Source organism: Aquarana catesbeiana, linkage group LG13, assembly GCF_042186555.1.
Source record: "Aquarana catesbeiana isolate 2022-GZ linkage group LG13, ASM4218655v1, whole genome shotgun sequence".
Classification (NCBI taxonomy): domain Eukaryota; kingdom Metazoa; phylum Chordata; class Amphibia; order Anura; family Ranidae; genus Aquarana; species Aquarana catesbeiana.
The window spans coordinates 80298974-80318784 of NC_133336.1; the positions used below are offsets into that span (position 1 = coordinate 80298974).

At 43.7% G+C, this 19811-nt stretch overlaps 1 protein-coding gene across 2 annotated transcripts in view; it reads left to right on the forward strand.

Moving 5' to 3' along the window:
• The window catches only part of ZFYVE1 (zinc finger FYVE-type containing 1), an 82867-nt gene that overhangs the window by 49368 nt on the left and 13688 nt on the right, over positions 1-19811 (forward strand). Inside the window, exon 10 of one of the 2 annotated variants that reach the window (XM_073609295.1) lies at positions 8826-8936. In XM_073609295.1, coding sequence (XP_073465396.1) covers positions 8826-8936 — 111 coding nt within the window. Of the gene's footprint in view, positions 1-8822; positions 8937-19811 lie in introns of both variants that reach the window. The other variant, XM_073609294.1, reaches the window with a different exon arrangement.

Sequence of the window (19811 nt, forward strand, 5' to 3'; positions counted from 1 at the left end):
CTTAAATGATGCAAATCCTCAAACAATCCATGTTAATTCCAGGTTGTGAGGCAACAAAACACGAAAAATGCCAAGGGAGTGAATACTTTTGCAAGGCACTGTGTATGTGTGTGTGTGTATATGTATATGTGTGTGTGTGTGTGTGTGTGTGTGTATATATATATATATATATATATATATATATATATATATATATATATATATATATATATATATATATAATATAATATAATATAATATAATATAAAGGTTGTGGGTCTCCCCGAGCGATATGAAGACACTAACCCTATAGAATATATGGAGGACTGGCTTAAAGAGATTTTTGGCAAAGAGTCTCTGCAAAGAATGTTTACAATCGAGCGAGCACACAGAGTTCCTCTTAGGGCACCAACACCAGGAGGACAGCTGAGGCCCTTTCCTATTAAGCTCTTATAATATAAGGATAAAGTTGCCATTCTTCAAAAAGCAAGAGAGATGAAAAACATATTGTCTAACGGCGCTAGGATTTCTATATACCCAGACTTTTCCCCAGAGCTACCTTCATTTATAGAAGGTAAATGCAGGTTGCAACAGCTAAAAATCAATTATGCGATGCTATACCCGGCAAGATTGCGGGTAACATCCCTGGGGTTTTTCAACACACTTGCAGATGTGACACACTGGTTGGATACTAATCAAGGGAGACTACAGAAGGGGGAGGAAGCATAACAGGAATGGAGAGCCAATAGATCTATGCAACTGGAAGGAGAGAAAAGAAAGGAAATGTTTTTTTTTCTCCTGGACCCTTCCATTTTTTATTTTATTTATTTTTTTGTTTTTGTTTTTTGACAATATCCTTTTTGGGGGTCTCTTTTTGTAAATTGTATTTTTCTTTGGACAAGTATACATGAGTGATGGGGGGGGGGGGGGGGGTTGTAAAGGGTCAAGGGGATCAACAAGAGTGTATTGTGTTGCATTTGTGTAGAATTGATTGTTTTCTTTGCACTTGGTTTTCTCTCCTAGTTTGGGGAAGTGTCACACAAGAGAAATGGATCACAAAAGAATTTGCATATATTACCTTGGTTAGAAGCCCTTGTTATGGACCCGAAGAAGGGAGATGAAGAGGGGGAGGGGTGTGTAAGTGGATGATTGAGAGTATGAAGGGAATTGGGGGATGAGTGGAAGCTATACATATTATTTATACAGATCTAACGCAGGAAGGGGAAGATTCACAAAGTTTTTTTTATGATTTTTTGATATTGCACTTGAACACAAGAAATATGGAAATTCACTTTGGGTTAGAAATAGGAGGAATAGGGCTAAGATTACTTGTAAATTTTAAAGGGGTTGTAAAGGTAAACATTTTTTCACCTTAATGCATTCTATGCATTAAGGTGAAAAAACTACTTACAATACCGCCGTCCCCAGCCCCCCCGTTTTACTTACCTGACCCCTCGAAATTCGGCTGCTCGTTCACGTCCTCGATTCCGCTGCTCAGCCTGGCTGCTGATTGGCTACAGTGGATGGATTGGAAGCAGCGCAGCCATTGGCTCGCGCTGCTGTCAATCACATCCAATGACGCGGCGCGCTGGGGGGCGGGGCCGAGTGATACAGCGGCGGCTATAGCCGCCGGCTGTATCACGGGAGCGCGCCCGCAATAACTAACCACTATGCGAGGGAGCTCGCATTAAGGTGGTTAATTATTGCGGGGAGGAGCTGAGACAGCTGCCGAGGGACCCCAGAAGAGCAGGTTCGGGGCCACTCTGTGCAGAACGAGCTGCACAGTTAAGGTAAGTATAACATGTTTGTTATTTTTAAAAAATAAAAAAAATACCTTTACAACCCCTTTAATATGACCATGGACAAGAGGCTGAACAGGTTTCCACCTGGAGCACCGCTGGGCATTATACCTAGCAGCTCGCTCCTCCAATTTTGTGGGGAGACAGGGCTGGGAGACAATACTCCTGTTACTCTAGGACACACTCCACATTATCCAGAATTGACCTTGTGTTATGTAATGAAGAGGCTTTGTAAATGATAGAGGAGGTAAATAATGAACCGAGAGGCCTTTCAGATCACTCACCTGTGGTTTTTTTCAATAAAAATGGGGAATGGTTATAGAAGGATTGACTGGAAATTAAACCCCTTTTGGCTGGAGCAAATGGAGGATGGAGATTCAGAAAGAATAGCAGCCAGCTTAAGAGTTTATAGAAGTAAACGCTGAGTCAGCCCCACTGGGAGTGATCTGGGACATCCTGAAAGCATTCCTTAGGAGCGTACTGATACAGCAAATCTCATATATTAAGAAACAAACAAAGGCAAAAGAGACCATCGCTGGGGAGAGAGTGAGAGTAGCGGAAGCACGGTATGTGGAGGACCCGATGCTAGAAAGGTATAGGGAATGGTAGGGAAAAACAGGAAGAATATAAGAAACAGGTCTTGACAAAAGCAGAAAATAAGAGGCTATTTAAAAAACAAAGTTTTTTTGGGGAGGGACAATGAGTGGGACACATCCTGGCCCTAATAGTTAAGGCTAATGCAGAATCACTAGGTCTGTACCGGAAATAGTGAATGCATTTAAAAATTATTATGAAAACCTGTACTGTACATCATAGATAAATGTAGAGGGTGAGATGTGGGATTTTTTTAGGTTAAGGATCCCGTTACTCTCAAAAGAGGATAGAGAGGGACTGGAGGCCCCAATAACAATGGAAGAGCTACAAAACACAACAGCAGCCATGGCAAACCCGAAAGCCCCAGGACCAGATGGCTTGCCAATAGAAATATACAAGTGGTATGTAAGCATATTTCTCCCAAAATTATTGGAAGTATTCAATTGGGCGGCCAGGGAGGGTAAATTGCCTCCATCCATGACAAAAGCAACAATTATTGTATTGCCAAAGGAGGGGAAAAATCAACTTGAAGTAGCATCTTATAGGCCAATATCCCTATTATGATAGGACGTAAAAATTGTAGCAAAGGTGTTAGCGGCAAGGTTAAATAGAATAATTTTAAAATGTATGCATCCGGACCAATCCAGATTTATACCGGATAGAGCTACAAGCGTGAACATAAGGCGGGCATATTTAAATCTCCAGTTACCAACGGAAAACAGGGCAACAAGGGCCATCTTGTCACTGGACGCGGTTAAGGCCTTTCACAGACTTGAATGGCATTATCTCTGGCAAGTAAAAGCAGAATTTCAATTTGGCCCCAATTTTGTTAAATGGATCAGAATATTATATGAGTCACCTAGGGCCAAAGTGAGAATAAATGGAGAGTGCGCCAAGTGGTTCCAGTTGGCGAGGGGGACGAGACAGGGGTGCCCATTATCACCCCTGCTCTTCGCCCTCGCAATGGAGCCACTGGCCATGGCCAATGGAGCCACTGGCCATAGCCTCCCCTGAACGTACAGGGAACTCCCTAGGAGCAGCAATAAATATAGTTAGAGACTTTGGGCAACTTTCCGGGCTGGTAATCGGCTGGGAAAAATCTGTACTTTTGCCAGTAGATCCTCTTAGAGAGCCCTTGCTGCAACAGATTCCTCAAGCAAGGGTAGCAAACCAAATAAAGTATTTAGGAATAAATATTACAAGAGACCCGAGACAATATATAGCTAGCAATATAGTTCCACTCATGATAAAATTAAAATAGAAATGCTGGGTTTGGAGCCGGCTTCCCCTCTCGGTGGCTGGTCGTTGCAATTTAATTAAAATGGTTTGGATGGCACAGATTTTGTACCTGTTGCATAATTCCCCACTTTGGGTTCCGAAGCATTGGTTCAATAAAATTTATATTATCTTTAGGGAGCTGCTTTGGAAAAACCAGAATCCGCCTGCGAACGTTGCAGCTACCGAGAGAGGAAGGAGGGTTAGAATTACCACACCCGAGAAATTACTTCTTGGCAGCACAAATGCAGCATATGAGAGGAAGTAACCTGCCAGCAGGTGAGGAGGTAGGAGGGGGATTGGCGTTGGCAGATACTAGTCATCATACAGTAGTGGAGGCAGTTGAGGCGGACTGTTTTTGCTACAGGTGTCCTACAGTACAATTGATGGTAAAGAACTGGGAAACCGTTAAGGCCTTGTTGGGCTATAATGGGTTTTCTGAAATTCTCCCCTTTATGGGATAAAAAAAACTTAAAGGAACTTAAGGTGATGGGGAAAATTGAGGAATGGGAACTAAGTGGTATTCGTTGTCTGGCACAGCTGTATAGAGCAGGTAAACTGAAATCACTCCAAGAGATGAGGGAGGAATATGCTGTCCGAAACCAGTGTTTTTACAGGTACCCGCAGGTCAGACATGCCCTGGACACACTGTTTAGAGAGGGGACATCAGAGTGGAGTGAGATGCCCTCTCTCTGAAAGGTGGTTAATGCTAGGACCTCTAAGGGGCTGATTTCTGACATGTATGGATGTATAAGGGCCCTTTCACACTGGGGCGGTTTGCAGGCGCTATTGCGCTAATAATAGCGACTGCAAACCGACCCGAAAGTGCCGCTGCTTTGTCTCTTTGCCTCGGGGCTTTCACACTGGAGCGGTGTGCTAGCAGGACGGGAAAAAAAGTCCTGCTAGCAGCATCTTTGGAGCGGTGAAGGAGTGTATACCGCTCCTTCACTGCTCCTGCCCATCCTGCTCCATCCGCTCCATACTGCTCCTGACAGCGCGGCTATACTGCCGGCAAAAGTGCCTCAGCAGAGGCGCTTTGCAGTGGTTTTTAACCCTTTCTCGCCCGCTAGCGGGGGGTAAAACCCCCTGCTAGCGTCCGCATACCGTTGATAAAGAGCCGCTTACAATAGCGGTGCTTTACTGCCGACACCGCCCCAGTGTGAAAGGGCCCTAAGTGGGGCAGAAATCAGGGGGGGGATGCAGGACTCCCTAATAGGTAAAATGGGAGGAGGATATTGGACAAATAACTGAGGAGCAATGGAGTTGAATACTGGCATTGGGGCCTACGGTCTCATTATCACCCTCACAGATTGTATCCCACTTATTTTTGGTACATGGATCATACTACACGCCCCTGAAAATGTTTATGTTTGGAAGAAGACCAGACGCGCAATGCCCAAGGTGTGGGGATGTCAAAGGAGATCTGATGCATATGGTCTGGAGATGCCCCAAATTACAGTTATTGGAGGGAAATGGTTAATAAAATAAATTCTGTATTTGGGACATCTCTAGACATAGAGGCTAAGACATGTTTTGGGGCTTATAGAAAGGAATAGTTTTTCAGGAGACATACAGACTGCAATAACTATATGTTTGTTTCAAGCAAGAAAGCTGATTGCACAGAAGTGGCAAGCAAAAGTCCCCCCAACGGTGGAAGAATGGATGAATGTTATCAAAGATACGATATGGAAGGAAACATTTACATATAGTGATAGGGGAAATATTAAAAAATATGAGAGACTGTGAAAAATATGGTTAGAGGTGGAGTAATCCCAGTTACATGGAGATGGGTTTGGATGGGGAGGGGGGTGGGACGAATGAAAGATGGCAACAAGTGAGGGGCATGAAGGAGTAGGGGGATCATGAGGATTTTGGGGAGGGAGGGGGTGGGACAGGGGAAAAAATGCATTTTTGTACTGTTGTATAAGATGTAAAACATTTTCAATAAAAAAAACATTTGAGCAACAAACTGAAATCATTTAGGTGAAGGGAAGTAAAAATAAAAATAATAAAATTAATATGGTTGCTTAGGCGTGCACACCCTTAAACTAATACTTTGTTGAAGCACCTTTTTGATTTTATTACAGCACTCAGTCTTTTTGGGTATGAGTCTATCACCATGGCACATCTTGATTTAGCAATCTCTGCCCACTCTTATTTGAAAAAACACTCCAAATCTGTCAGATTGTGAGGGCATCTCCTGTGCACAGCCCTCTTTAGACCACCCCACAGATTTTCAGTCGGATTCAGGTCTGGGCTCTGGCTGGGCTATTCCAAAACTTTAATCTTCTGGTGAAGTCACTCCTTTTGTTGATTTGGATGTATGCTTTGGGTCGTTGTCATGCTGAAAGATGAAGTTCCTCTTCATGTTCAGCTTTCTAGCAGAAGCCTGAAGATTTTGTGCCAATATTGACTGGTATTTGGAACTGTTCATAATTCCCTCTACCTTGGCTAAGGCCCCTGTTCCAGCTGAAGAAAAACAGCCTCAAAGCATGATGCTGCCACCACCATGCTTCACTGTGGGTATGGTGTTCTTTTGGTGATGTGCAGTGTTGTTTTTGCTCCAAACATAACTTTTGGAATTATGGCCAAAAAGTTCAACCTTGGTTTCATCAGACCATAAGACATTTTCCCACATGCTTTTGGGAAACTTACATGTGTTATTGCAAAATTTAGCAAGGCTTGGATGTTTTTCTTCATAAGAACAGGCTTCCGTCTTGCCACTCTACCCCATAGCCCAGACATATAAAGAATACGGAGATTGTTGTCACATGTACCACACAGCCAGTACTTGCCAGATATTCCTGCAGCTCCTCTAACCCTTTTGCTGCCAGAGCTGTTTTTGCGTTTTTTTGCACACGTTTAAAAAATAATTTTAGGCCTGAAGATTACACAAAACCCACAAATATTATATATTTTCTGAAAGCAGATACCCTGGAGAATAAAATAGGGGTAGTTGCAATTTTTTATGTCACACGATATTACCACACAATATTACCGCAAAGGCAATAAATTACCCACATTTTTGGTAAAATATAAAATATGAGGTTGCACCGAGTAACTGGATGTCAAACCTTAAAATTTTGTGAGCCCGTGAAATGGCGTCAATCTTCAGTACCCTATATTTTCTATAGGCGACGCTTCAAAAGCCCCCTATAGGTATCAGTTTAGTGTTGCGGAGGTCTTGTGTTAGAATTATTGCTCTCACTCCGGCATGCGCGTCGAAATTTGTATCGCAATCAATGTTTTCACGCATAGGTGTCCCGACGCATGCGTTTACGTGTGTGTGTATATGTGTGTTTGGGGGGGGGGGGGGATTTTATGTGCTTGGGTGCAACTTTATTTCTTTGCAAAAAATAAAGTTACACCCAAGCACATAAACCCCCCCCCCCCAAAAAAAGTTGCGGCTCCCCCCACATTTACGCACGAACGTAGACGCATGCATACACGTTACATATCGCCACGCACTACAGAGTGAGAGCAATAATTCTAACTCAAGACCTCCGTAACGCTAAACTGATACCTATAGGGGGCTTTTTCAGCATTGCAATCAACGGTTTCATGTGTATTTGTGGGGGGGATTTTATCTGCTTGGGTGTAACTTTTTTTATTTTTTTTGCAAACTTTTACTTTTACTTTTTTTTCATCACATAGGGGACAAAAAACCCCTATATGATGATTTATAGGTGACAGGTTCTCTTTTAAATATGCAGCAGGGTCTAAAAGACCCTGCATGTGTCTCCTGTGTTCCACTAAATATTTTGCAATGCAGATCGCATTGCAAAACATTATTTCCCAACAAGGAGAGCTTGACCCGGAAGTGACATCAGACATCGCTTTCCAGATTACAAGAAGAAGGGGAGGAGAGCCGACGTGTGTCCGCTCTGCTCTTTCCCCTCTATCTGCCGGCACCCGCCATGGAGCTCCCGGGCCCGCCAAGGGGCAAGCGGAGCCCGGTAAGCATGGCGGGGCATGCCAGTACCAGGGGTGTGTGGGAGCGATCGGGCAGCAGTGGAACCGCCCGTATGCTGTCTCCTGACAGGCAGGAGTCTGCCTGTCATTTTCACACACAATCCCTGTGGCTGCAGCCACTGGATTGTGTAAAATAAAAAAAATTAAAAAACCCGCTGTTAGGTCTGTACAACGTTACGGACCTGGCGGCAAAAGGGTTAATGTTGCTGTAGGCCTCTTGGCAGCCTCCCTGACCAGTTGTCTTGTCTTCATCAATTTTGGAAGGCCGTCCAGTTCTTGGTAATGTCACTGTGCATATTTTCTCCACTTGATGATTACTCCTCACTGTGTTCCATGGTATATCTAATGCCTTGGAAATTCATTTGTACCTTTTCCTGACTGATACCTTCTAACAGTGAGATCCCTCTGATGCTTTGGAAGCTCTCTGCGGACCCTGGCTTTTGCTGTAGGATGCGACTAAGAAAATGTCAGGAAAGACCTACTAGAACAGCTGAACTTTATTTGGGGTTAGTCAGAGGCACTTTAAATGATGGCAGGTGTGTACTGACTCCTATTTGACATGAGTTTGAATGTGATTGCATAATTCTGAACACGGCTACATCCCCAGTTATAAGAGGACGTGCACACTTATGCAACCGCATTAATTTATTTTTTTATTTTTACCCCCTCCCCTAAAAGATTTCAGTTTGTTTTTCAATTGAGTTATACAGTTTATAGGTCACATTAAAGGTGGAAAAAGTTCTGAAATTATTTATCTTTGTCTCATTTTTTTACATCACAGAAACCGGACATTTTAACAGGGGTGTGTAGACTTTTTATATCCACTGTACAGGTAATGTATGGCACCTGGATCTAGTGAGGAGGGAATCTTTGAGAAAGGAAAATGTTAGAAACTAGGGCAAGTACAGGCAGGCAGATCCCTAGATCAATGCAACCCTAGAACTAAATTTATGTTAATATTTCACACTGCACAGTAAATTAACACTCTCTTGTGTCAGTCACCCTGCTTTGTAAAAGAGTACCTTTACCAATATCAGAAAATTTCTGCTTATAGTATTATAGTAGTATTATATAGTAGTATTATCATTGTAGCAGTCGAATGCCGTATACCTTGTAGTCCATTGTTCATTTAATACATAATAATATATATATATATATATATATTGTACAAGGCTTGAGTAGTATCCTGATTGTTCTCTCCAGCAGTCTCCGATGGTGGTGAGGATGACGAAGGTAGCACTCTCATTGCAAGGAAAGTTGGGGAAGCTGTACAGAATACATTGGGAGCTGTTGCTACAGCCATTGACATTCCTCTGGGTATGTTATGATGTTTGTAAAGCACTACTAATTTCCTTTTTGCGCTCTGCATAGGTGATTTACATCAGTCCCTGCCACAGTAGAGATTACATTTTTTATTTATTTTTTTAATGTTTTTTTTGTAATTCCTTTTTTTGTACATAGTCATGGAAAATACAGATCTTAGCGAGATACATCTGAGCACATTATCAAAAAATCTCTAACATAAGAACAGCTAACAGAAATCACTAGGACAACGAACCCAGAAGTGATGTGTAACAAAACAATCTATTATCACGACTTAAAATAGATAGTACTGTTAACTTATTGTTTAGGGGAACAAACATCATGTGGGCTTGATGGGGGGGGGGCACACATGGTCGGACCACATAAACAAATTGACCATCGCATACAGTACACAAACTGAGTTCTGTTGCCAGTATTTAGTGAAAAAAAAAATAAAACTGGGAGAGAGGAAAGCCTGGACCATGGAGGACCAGAGAAGAAAAGTGGAAACGGGAAAAAGATCTGACTAGGAAAAAAGGGGGGGGCAGAAAGGATCACCCGGTCATACCTCACCCGGGAAATGCGTAAGTTCACTGAGCGGTGGAAAGCATGTTCAGGTAGGCATCAGTATACACAAAATAATTCCACGGCCTCCAGGTTTCAGAACATACCTCTTTCTTGTTATGCATAGTGGCTGTAAGTTCTTCCATGTCTCATAACTTGTTGACTTTAGCGAACCACAGAGCTTTCGTAGGGTTGTAGGGGGGTCAGCATCTCTCCAACAAAGCGGGATACAGACCTTAGCAGCGTTTAGGAGTTGCATTGTGAGGGAAGATTTGTATTGGGTCGTTCCGTCAAGTGCAACAGGCAGGCCACTGGGTTAGCATGCAGATCAACAGCTGTAAGTTGTTTAATGATAGCGGTTACATCTTGCCAGAACTGTTGATTCCCCCCCCCCGTGCCACAACGCCAACAGGAGTCTGGGACCTGGGGGTACATACAATGAAGTTGGGTGGGGACCCTGTACCATCTGGTAAGGCTCTAACTAGTCTCCTGTACCCACGTGGCAATGACTTTTGAGCAAAATGGAGAATCTTTTGTCTTTGGACGGGAGTAAGGCTCAGACCCAGATCGGTTTCCCATTTAGTGAGAAATGGAGGAACATGGTCTTCTACAGGGTGAATCAGAGAGGAATATATCAAAGAGAGAGAATAACGTATCGGTTCCCCTCTGTGACATAGTGGTTCAAAACATGTGAGCGGGCGAAAGATTCTTGGAGTACGGGAACAGCGTTGGAGAAAGGATCATAGTTGAAAGCCATCCCATCCCAAGTCGAGAGGAGGGTTACTAAGACAGGCTAGGTCAGACGAAATCAAGGTCCTTGTTGATGGAGATTACATTTTACTGTCAGTCCAGGAGCCATACAAACACACATACTAAGGTCTATTGACTGGTCCCTAATTAATCTTTAAGTTTGATTATTTCCTTTCTTTTCTCTTTCATAAAGGATAACTAACCTCCAAAAATAAATATAGTGCAGATTACTAGTTCTTAGATGTGGTGGCTGTATTCCCCCCTTTTTTTTTGCCAGAAATGCAGTGTCCCTGTCGCTTCCTGTGAAATGGTTGGAAAGTAAAAAAAAAATGTTCTCTTCTATAAACCACTAAGATTACCACTTGCCAACTGCCAGCAGTACATTTACTGCTTGTAGGCAGTTCCCTTTGGCACCGTGACGTACCCGTACAATGTGGTGCTCATGCGCAGTGCGCTCACCCCTTGGGCTGACCCAATGGATTTCAGTGCTTGGTATCGGACCGCTGTGAGTGGCCCAGATACCAAGTGATCATCATACAATCACATGTCTCATTGTAAACACTAGTCATGAATGAAATCCATTCATGACATCATTTACTACTGCATGTGCACAAGCAAGGTCTATGAAGACACGAATGAGTGAGTTTGGGGTGGAGGAACTTGACTGGCCTGCACAGAGTCCTGACCTCAAGCCAATAGAACACCTTTGAGATGAATTAGAGCGGAGACTGTGAGCCAGGCCTTGTCAGCCAACATCAGTGCCTGACCTCACAAACGCGCTTCTAGGAGAATGGTCAAACATTCTCATAGACACACTCCTAAACCTTGTGGACAGCCTTCCCAGAAGAGTTGAATTTGTTGTAGCTGCAAAGGGTGGGCCAACTCAATATTGAACCCTACAGACTAAGACTGGGATGCCATTAAAGCTCATGTGCGTGTAAAGGCAAGTGTCCCAATACTTTTGACAATATATATTTTCTATCATAGTTTGTAGACTATAACTTACACATAGACTAAATATTATACGCTGATTTGAGTTGTTTTTTTTTACCAAAGAAATGTAGCAAAATACATTTTGGCCTAAATTTATAAAGAAAGATTATTTGCTACATTTTATACCAGAAACTAAATTTTTTTTTTTCTTTCTCGAACATCACGGGAAACAGAGCCTCAGTAATTACTGATGGGTTATATAGGTATCACTAGGTGATTGGACACTGGTCACACCCTAATCAGGAAGTTCAACCCCCTATATAATCCCTCCCCTTGCAGGGATACCTCAGTTTTTACGCCAGTGTCTTAGGTGATGGACGTGTAAAGATGTCCTGTGCTGAGCTCCAAAGGGAATATCCTATGTCCTATACTGGGGCAAGCCAGGCGAACCGGATCCATTCAAAGTGTCCTTTCTAGGCCGAATTGGATGGTACCCGGACCTCGTGTCCGAAGAAACGAGGTTTTACCCGTAATGCTTCTCTTTTTAGAGAGCTGGACCCCGCAGATCAGAAAATGGCTTTAAACTTCCTAATTTCTGGCTGGGTGCTTTACGGGCCCAGAACTGCAGGATCCCCCTGTTCATAGGGGGCCCCAGTCTCTGACGGTTTTTTCAAACGGAGCCCACCGTGAGAGGTGAAGATTGGGTCTGTGTAAACTGAACCCTGCGGCTGGATAAGGTAAGAGGAGATTCCACAGAATTTTTGAGTTCTAGTGGCTTTTCTCCTTTAACCACTTAAGGACCAGCCTCGTTTTGGATTTTAGGTGTTTACATGTTTAAAACAGGTTTTTCTGCTAGAAAATTACTTAGAACCCCCAAACTTTATATATGGTTTTTCTTCTAACACCCTAGAGAATACAATGGCGGTCATTGCAATACTTTTTTTTGCACCGTATTTGCGCAGCGGTCTTATAAGCGCACTTTTTTTGGAAAAAATTCACTTTTTTGAATAAAAAAAATAAAACAACAATAAAGTTATCCCAATTTTTTTTATATTGTGAAATATAATGTTACGCCAAGTAAATTGATACCCAACATGTCATGCTTGAAAATTGCGCCCGCTCGTGGAATGGCGTCAAACTTTTACCCTCAAAAATCTCCATAGGCGACGTTTAAAAAATTCTACAGGTTGCATATTTTGCGCTACAGAGGAGGTCTAGGGCTAGAATTATTGCTCTCGCTCTACCGGTCGCTGTGATACCTCACATGTGTAGTTTGACCACCGTTTTCATATGCGGGCCCTACTTGCGTATGCGTTCGCTTCTGCGCGCGAGCTCGTCGGGACAGGGGGGTTTTAAAAATTTTTTTTTAATTTTTATTATTTATTTTACAATATTTTATTAATTTTTACACTGTTTAAAAAAAAAAAAAAAATTGTGTCACTTTTCATATGCGGGCGCTACTCGCGTATGCGTTCGCTTCTGCGCGCGAGCTCGTCGGGACAGGGGGGTTTTAAAAATTTTTTTTTTATTTTTATTATTTATTTTACAATATTTTATTAATTTTTACACTGTTTAAAAAAAAAAAAAATTTGTGTCACTTTTATTCCTATTACAAGGAATGTAAACATCCCTTGTAATAGAAAAAAGCATGGCAGGACCTCTTAAATATGAGATCTGGGGTCAAAAAGACCTCAGATCTCATATTTTACACTAAAATACAATAAAATTAAAAAAAAAAAAAAAAAGTCATTTAGAAAAATGACATTTGAAAAAATATGCCTTTAAGAGGCGTGGACGGAAGTGACGTTTTGACGTCGCTTCCGCCCAGCAGTGTCATGGAGACGAGTGAGCGCCATCTTGGCCTCACTCGTCTCCAGACACACCAGAGAACAGGACGCGATCGCCTCCGCCGCTACCGACGGCTCCGGTAAGCGGCGGAGGGCACCGGATCGCGGCGGGAGGGGGGGCCCCTCTCCCGCCACCGATAAAAGTGATCTCACTGCGAATCCGCCGCAGGGACCACTTTTATCTGAAAGTCGGCCGCCGCACGAAAACGGGGATACAGGGGTTATGGCAGCTAGCTGCTGCCATAACAACGATATCCCTGTTCAAACTTAGGACGTACATCGTCGTGCGGCGGTCGGGAAGTGGTTAAGGTAAATGCATGCTGTGCCTATTGTGACCACCGGGGGCTGCCAAGAGCACAAACCTTCACATGCTGGACTGTCTGTCTCAGTGATTCATCGCTGCACATGTTGTTTCAGCGTCTCAGGCCGGCTGCAAAGGTAGGATGTAAGGGGGGATTTCTCATGTTTGAATGTTCCCCCCCAGGCTAGAGAGGGGCCACATGGGTCTAGAAAGTGGTTATACCGCTCGGGCTCCGCTGCTTCAAGCCACCATTTCTGACCATTGCTGTTTAGGCAGGTCTTCACTACCAGCTTCTCTCCCTCCTCCCCCTCCCCCAGCCTTCCTCCATAGTATTACAGGAGAGTCGGCCAGCGCGGGAAGCGCTCGTTTTTTTCAAAATTCAAAGGGGGGGGGGGGGCGGGACGTCAGCACAGGTGCTTAGACTCCCTCTCAGGCCAGCTGCAGGCTATTAAAAGGCACTCTGTACAGGTGCACTCAACCTTTGGAGAGACACAGAGCTGATGGTCGCATGTAAGGTGGGACACAGGCATTCTCCTAGGCAGCATTTACTGAAGTAACACCAGACTGAGCATTGGGTAGCAAGGCTTTTAGCCAGACTACATCGCTCAGCAGTCAGTGTTCATTTGTATACCTCACACCTTGTTGCTTTGCACTATGGGTAGAAGAGGTTCAAGCACCCCAAGAACCAGAGACACTAGGGGATCTCGTTCAGGTTCTGAGGGCCCCCTGTCAGCAGCATCCTCCCCCCCCCCCCGATGGGCCAGGGACGGCTAGCCAGGGAGAGCCGCTGAGGTCAGGGGCTACACCTGCTTCTGGCACTTCAGCCCTGTATATATTACACAAGAGGTTTTTTCCTCAACCATTAATGGTCTAGAGGAAAGATTAATGGCCGTGATTACGTCTCCACTCAGTAGAAGAAAACGCACTAGGCCTTCCTCTGTTTCCCAAGACCCTCAGGAAGAGGAGTTCTGGGATAAAGGAGATGAATCCCTTTCAGAGGATCGGGATGGGATGGATGATTCCTCTTTTGGAGGATTCAGGTGGAGAGGGACCCTCTGCGACTTCCCAAGAGGAGAAAGTCTTAGTGCAGATCCTCACTGGATTGGTCTGCTCCACATTTAAGTTGCCCATACCTGAAACTGCTAAGAATCCTCTTCTGCTTTGGGGTCACTGAAACCTTTCCAAGCAGCACATGCTTTTCCTGTTAATAAATTACTTGAAAAGCTCCTTTATTCTGAGTGGAAGCACCCAGATAAGCAATTTCTTCCGCCGAAAAGGTTTTCAAAACTTTATCCTATGGAAGAAAAATTTATTAAGATGTGGGGAATGCCAGCCATTGATGCGGCCATTTCCTCTGTAAATAGTAGTCTGACTTGTCCTGTAGACAACGCTCAGTGGCTCAGGGATCCTGTGGATAACAAGATGGAATCCTTATTAAAGGATGTTTTTTTCCTTAGCAGGATCAGTGGCCCAACCTGCAGTAGCAGCAATTGGAGTCTGTCAATACTTAACCACTTGAGCCCCGGACCATTATGCTGCCTAAGGACCAGAGGTCTTTTTCCAATTTGGCACTGCGTCGCTTTAACTGCTAATTGCGCGGTTATGCAATGCTGTACCCAAACGAAATTTGCGTCCTTTTCTTCCCACAAATAGAGCTTTCTTTTGATGGTATTTGATCACCTCTGCAGTTTTTATTTTTTGCGCTATAAACGGAAAAAGACCGAAAATTTTGAAAAAAAATGATATTTTCTACTTTTTGTTATAAAAAAAATCCAATAAACTCAATTTTAGTCATACATTTAGGCCAAAATGTATTCGGCCACATGTCTTTGGTAAAAAAAATGTCAATAAGCGTATATTTATTGGTTTGCGCAAAAGTTATAGCGTCTACAAACTAGGGTACATTTTCTGGAATTTACACAGCTTTTAGTTTATGACTGCCTATGTCATTTCTTGAGGTGCTAAAATGGCAGGGCAGTACAAACCCCCCCCCAAATGACCCCATTTTGGAAAGTAGACACCCCAAGGAAATTGCTGATAGGCATGTTGAACCCATTGAATATTTATTTTTTTTGTCCCAAGTGATTGAATAATGACAAAAAAAAAAAAAAAATATTTACAAAAAGTTGTCACTAAATGATATATTGCTCACACAGGCCATGGGCCTATGTGGAATTGCACCCCAAAATATATTCAGCTACTTCTCCTGAGTACGGGGATACCACATGTGTGGGACTTTTTGGGAGCCTAGCCGCGTATGGGACCCCGAAAACCAATCACCGCCTTCAGCGTTTTTAAGGGCGTGAATTTTTGATTTTACTCTTCACTGCCTAACACCGTTTCGGAGGCCATGGAATGCCCAGGTGGCACAAAACCCCCCCAAATGACCCCATTTTGGAAAGTAGACACCCCAAGCTATTTGCTGAGAGGCATGGTGAGTATTTTGCAGCTCTCATTTGTTTTTGAAAATGAAGAAAGACAAGAAAAAACTTTTTTTTTTTTTCTTTTTTCAAATTTCAAAACTTTGTGACAAAAAGCGAGGTCTGCAAAATACTCACTATACCTCTCAGCAAATAGCTTGGGGTGTCTACTTTCCAAAATTGGGTCATTTGGGGGGGTTTTGTGCCACCTGGGCATTCCATGGCCTCCGAAACTGTGATAGGCAGTGAAGAGTGAAATCAAAAATTCACGCCCCTTAGAAAGCCTGAAGGCGGTGCTTGGTTTTCGGGGTCCCGTACACGGCTAGGCTCCCAAAAAGTCTCACACATGTGGTATCCCCGTACTCAGGAGAAGCAGCAGAATGTATTTTGGGGTGTAATTTCACATATTCCCATGGCATGTTTGAGCAATATATCATTTAGTGACAACTTTGTGCAAAAAAAAAAAAAAAAAAAAAAAAATTTGTCTCTTTCCCGCAACTTGTGTCGCAATATAAAATATTCCATGGACTCGACATGCCTCTCAGCAAATAGCTTGGGGTGTCTACTTTCCAAAATGGGGTCATTTGGGGGGGGTTTTGAACTGTCCTGGCATTTTATGCACAACATTTAGAAGCTTATGTCACACATCACCCACTCTTCTAACCACTTGAAGACAAAGCCCTTTCTGACACTTATTTTTTACATGAAAAAGTTTTTTTTTTATTGCAAGAAAATTACTTTGAACCCCCAAACATTATATATTTTTTTTAAAGCAAATGCCCTACAGATTAAAATGGTGGGTGTTTCATTTTTTTTTTTCACACAGTATTTGCGCAGCGATTTTTCAAACGCATTTTTTGGGGAAAAAACACACTTTTTTAAATTTTAATGCACTAAAACACACTATATTGCCCAAATGTTTGATGAAATAAAAAAGATGATCTTAGACCGAGTACATGGATACCAAACATGACATGCTTTACAATTGCGCACAAACGTGCAGTGGCAACAAAATAAATACATTTTTAAAAGCCTTTACAGGTTACCACTTTAGATTTGCAGAGGAGGTCTACTGCAAAAATTACTGCCCTCGATCTGACCTTCGCGGCGATACCTCACATGCATGGTGCAATTGCTGTTTACGTTTGACGACAGACCGCCGCTTGCGTTCGCCTTAGCGCAAGAGCAGGGGGCGACAGGGGTGCTTTTTTTTTTTTTTTTTTTTTTTTTTTTCTTTATTATTTTTTTGCTTTTTTATCTTATTTTTAAACTGTTCCTTTCATTTTTTTTTTTTTTAAATCATTTTTATTGTTATCTCGGGGAATGTAAATATCCCCTATGATAGCAATAGGTAGTGACAGGTACTCTTTTTTGAAAAAATTGGGGTCTATTAGACCCTAGATCTCTCCTCTGCCCTCAAAGCATCTGACCACACCAAGATCGGTGTGATAAAATGCTTCCCCAATTTCCCAATGGCGCTATTTACATCCGGCGAAATCTAAGTCATAAAATGCTCGTAGCTTCCGGTTTCTTAGGCCATAGAGATGTTTGGAGCCACTCTTGTCTCTGATCAGCTCTATGGTCAGCTGGCTGAATCACCGGCTGCATTCTCAGGTTCCCTGTTGAGACAGGAGAGCCAGAGAAAAACACGGAAGACGGTGGGGGGGGGGGGCATTCCCTCCCACGGCTTGTAAAGGCAGTCTAGAGGCTAATTAGCCGCTAGGATTGCTTTTACATGAAAGCCGACCGCTGGCTGAAAAGAATGATACCAAGATGATACCTAAACCTGCAGGCATCATTCTGGTATAACCACTCAAAGTTGTGAATGGCGTACCTGAAGACAAAAAAATGGTTAACAATAAAGCACAGTAAACAGTAAAGTATAAATAATTACATACCTGAAAAACAAACATGATAAAACATAATAACAATAACAATAACAATAACAATAAAACACTGCAGAATAGAATACAGTAAAAAAAGAGCAGAACAATAGAGAGAGAGAATAGAGAGAGAGAACAATAAAACGACAACTATTTTTTTTTATTTTATATATATATTTTTTTTTTTTTTACACTTTTTTTGTAACTAACTTTTATAACTGTAACCGGTTCCAGGTTCGGGTCTCTCAAAATGCGATGTCATCTGGAGAGACCCTGTGAAAGTGTGCCTAGTCTGTGCAATGCTGTACCCTACGCTAATACTCAACTAGTGTATGGTAGCGTTCAAAACATTCACCAATGCAAAGACCAGGATTGTCAGGACAGGAGGGACAATAATAGCGGGTGTCACGCCTATATCCGCGTTTGCTGCAGACACAACATCTTTTTGGGGGGGTTCGTTGGGTAGGGGTACTCGGGAGCACATAAAAATGCCTCTCATGCAGCCGACTGCATTTGGTTGGGGATGTGAATGGGGGAAGTACGGGCGCTGCAGAAGTGGTGGGTTCCCAATTAGGATTGGCGAATGCAGCAGGAAGGGCACTATGGGCACGACGGGCCTGTGTTTGTCTTCTTGGTGGCAGCGGGACACTACTTGTGCTTGCCACCTCACCAGCTTGAACTGCACTTATGGGACTCGCCACGTCACCAAGTGTTACTGCAGCGCTGGTTTGACTACGACCGGGGTATACTAGGCCGCTGGTGCTTGCCAGTTCAATAAAAAGCTTCCAAAAAAACTGTTAGCGATCGCAGGGATCAGGCCTGACTCTGCGAACGCTGCAGTTATGCGTTTAGTGTTTTGTAAGTGTCAGTGATCGATCGATACTGCACTTGGGTGGGCTGGACTGGGCCGGGCGGAGGGGCAAAACGCAGGTGCTAGCAGGTATCTGGGTTAATCCCGCTAACACTGCGTTTTTGGGAACCCTAAACTGCTGGGGACGCTAGTATAGATCTGATCGGATCAGATATTGATCCGTTCAGATACTATACCACTAAAGGAGGCGTATGCTGCGTGCGTGGGTGTTAGCGGTACTGGCGCTAACCTGACGCTGCCTGGGGCCGGTGCTTGCTAGTTCACCAAAATGCTACCAAAAAAACTGTTAGCGATCGCAGGGATCAGGCCTGACTCTGCGAACGCTGCAGTTATGCGTTTAGTGCCTTGTAAGTGTCAGTGATCGATCGATACTGCACTTGGGTGGGCTGGGCTGGGCCGGGCGGAGGGGCACAACGCAGGTGCTAGCAGGTATCTGGGCTGATCCCGCTAACACTGCGTTTTTGGGAACCCTAAACTGCTGGGGACGCTAGTATAGATCTGATCGGATCAGATATTGATCCGATCAGATACTATACCACTAAGGGAGGTGTACGGTGCGTGCGTGGGTGTTAGCGGTACTGGCGCTAACCTGACGCTGCCTGGTGCTTGCTTGCCAGTTCACCAAAATGCTACCAAAAAAACTGTTAGCGATCGCAGGGATCAGGCCTGACTCTGCGAACGCTGCAGTTATGCGTTTAGTGTTTTGTAAGTGACAGTGATCGATCGATACTGCACTTGGGTGGGCTGGGCGGAGGGGCAAAACGCAGGTGCTAGCGGGTATCTGGGCTGATCCCGCTAACACTGTGTTTTTGGGAACCCTAAACTGCTGGGGACGCTAGTATAGATCTGATCGGATCAGATATTGATCCGATCAGATACTATACCACTAAGGGAGGCGCATGCTGCGTGCGTGGGTGTTAGCGGTACTGGCGCTAATCTGACGCTGCCTGGGGCGACGCATATCACCGCCGGGCGATCAGGGGGCTAAACCTTTATTAGGTAATAAACGGCGGGTGCCCTGACACTATAAAAAATAAACGAACTAACCTGCGTTACCCGTAACGGTTATACGGTGATCAGTGGTGAAAGGGTTAACTAGGGGGCAATCAAGGGGTTAAAACATTTATTAGATAGTATATGGGGGTCCCTGTCACTATAAAACGCTGACGGCGAACCTAAATATTTACCTCACTAACTAGCGTCACCAGCGACACTAATACAGCGATCAGAAAAATGATCGCTTAGCGACACTGGTGACAGGGGGTGATCAAGGGGTTAAAACTTTATTAGGGGGGGTTAGGGGGGTACCCTAGACCTAAAG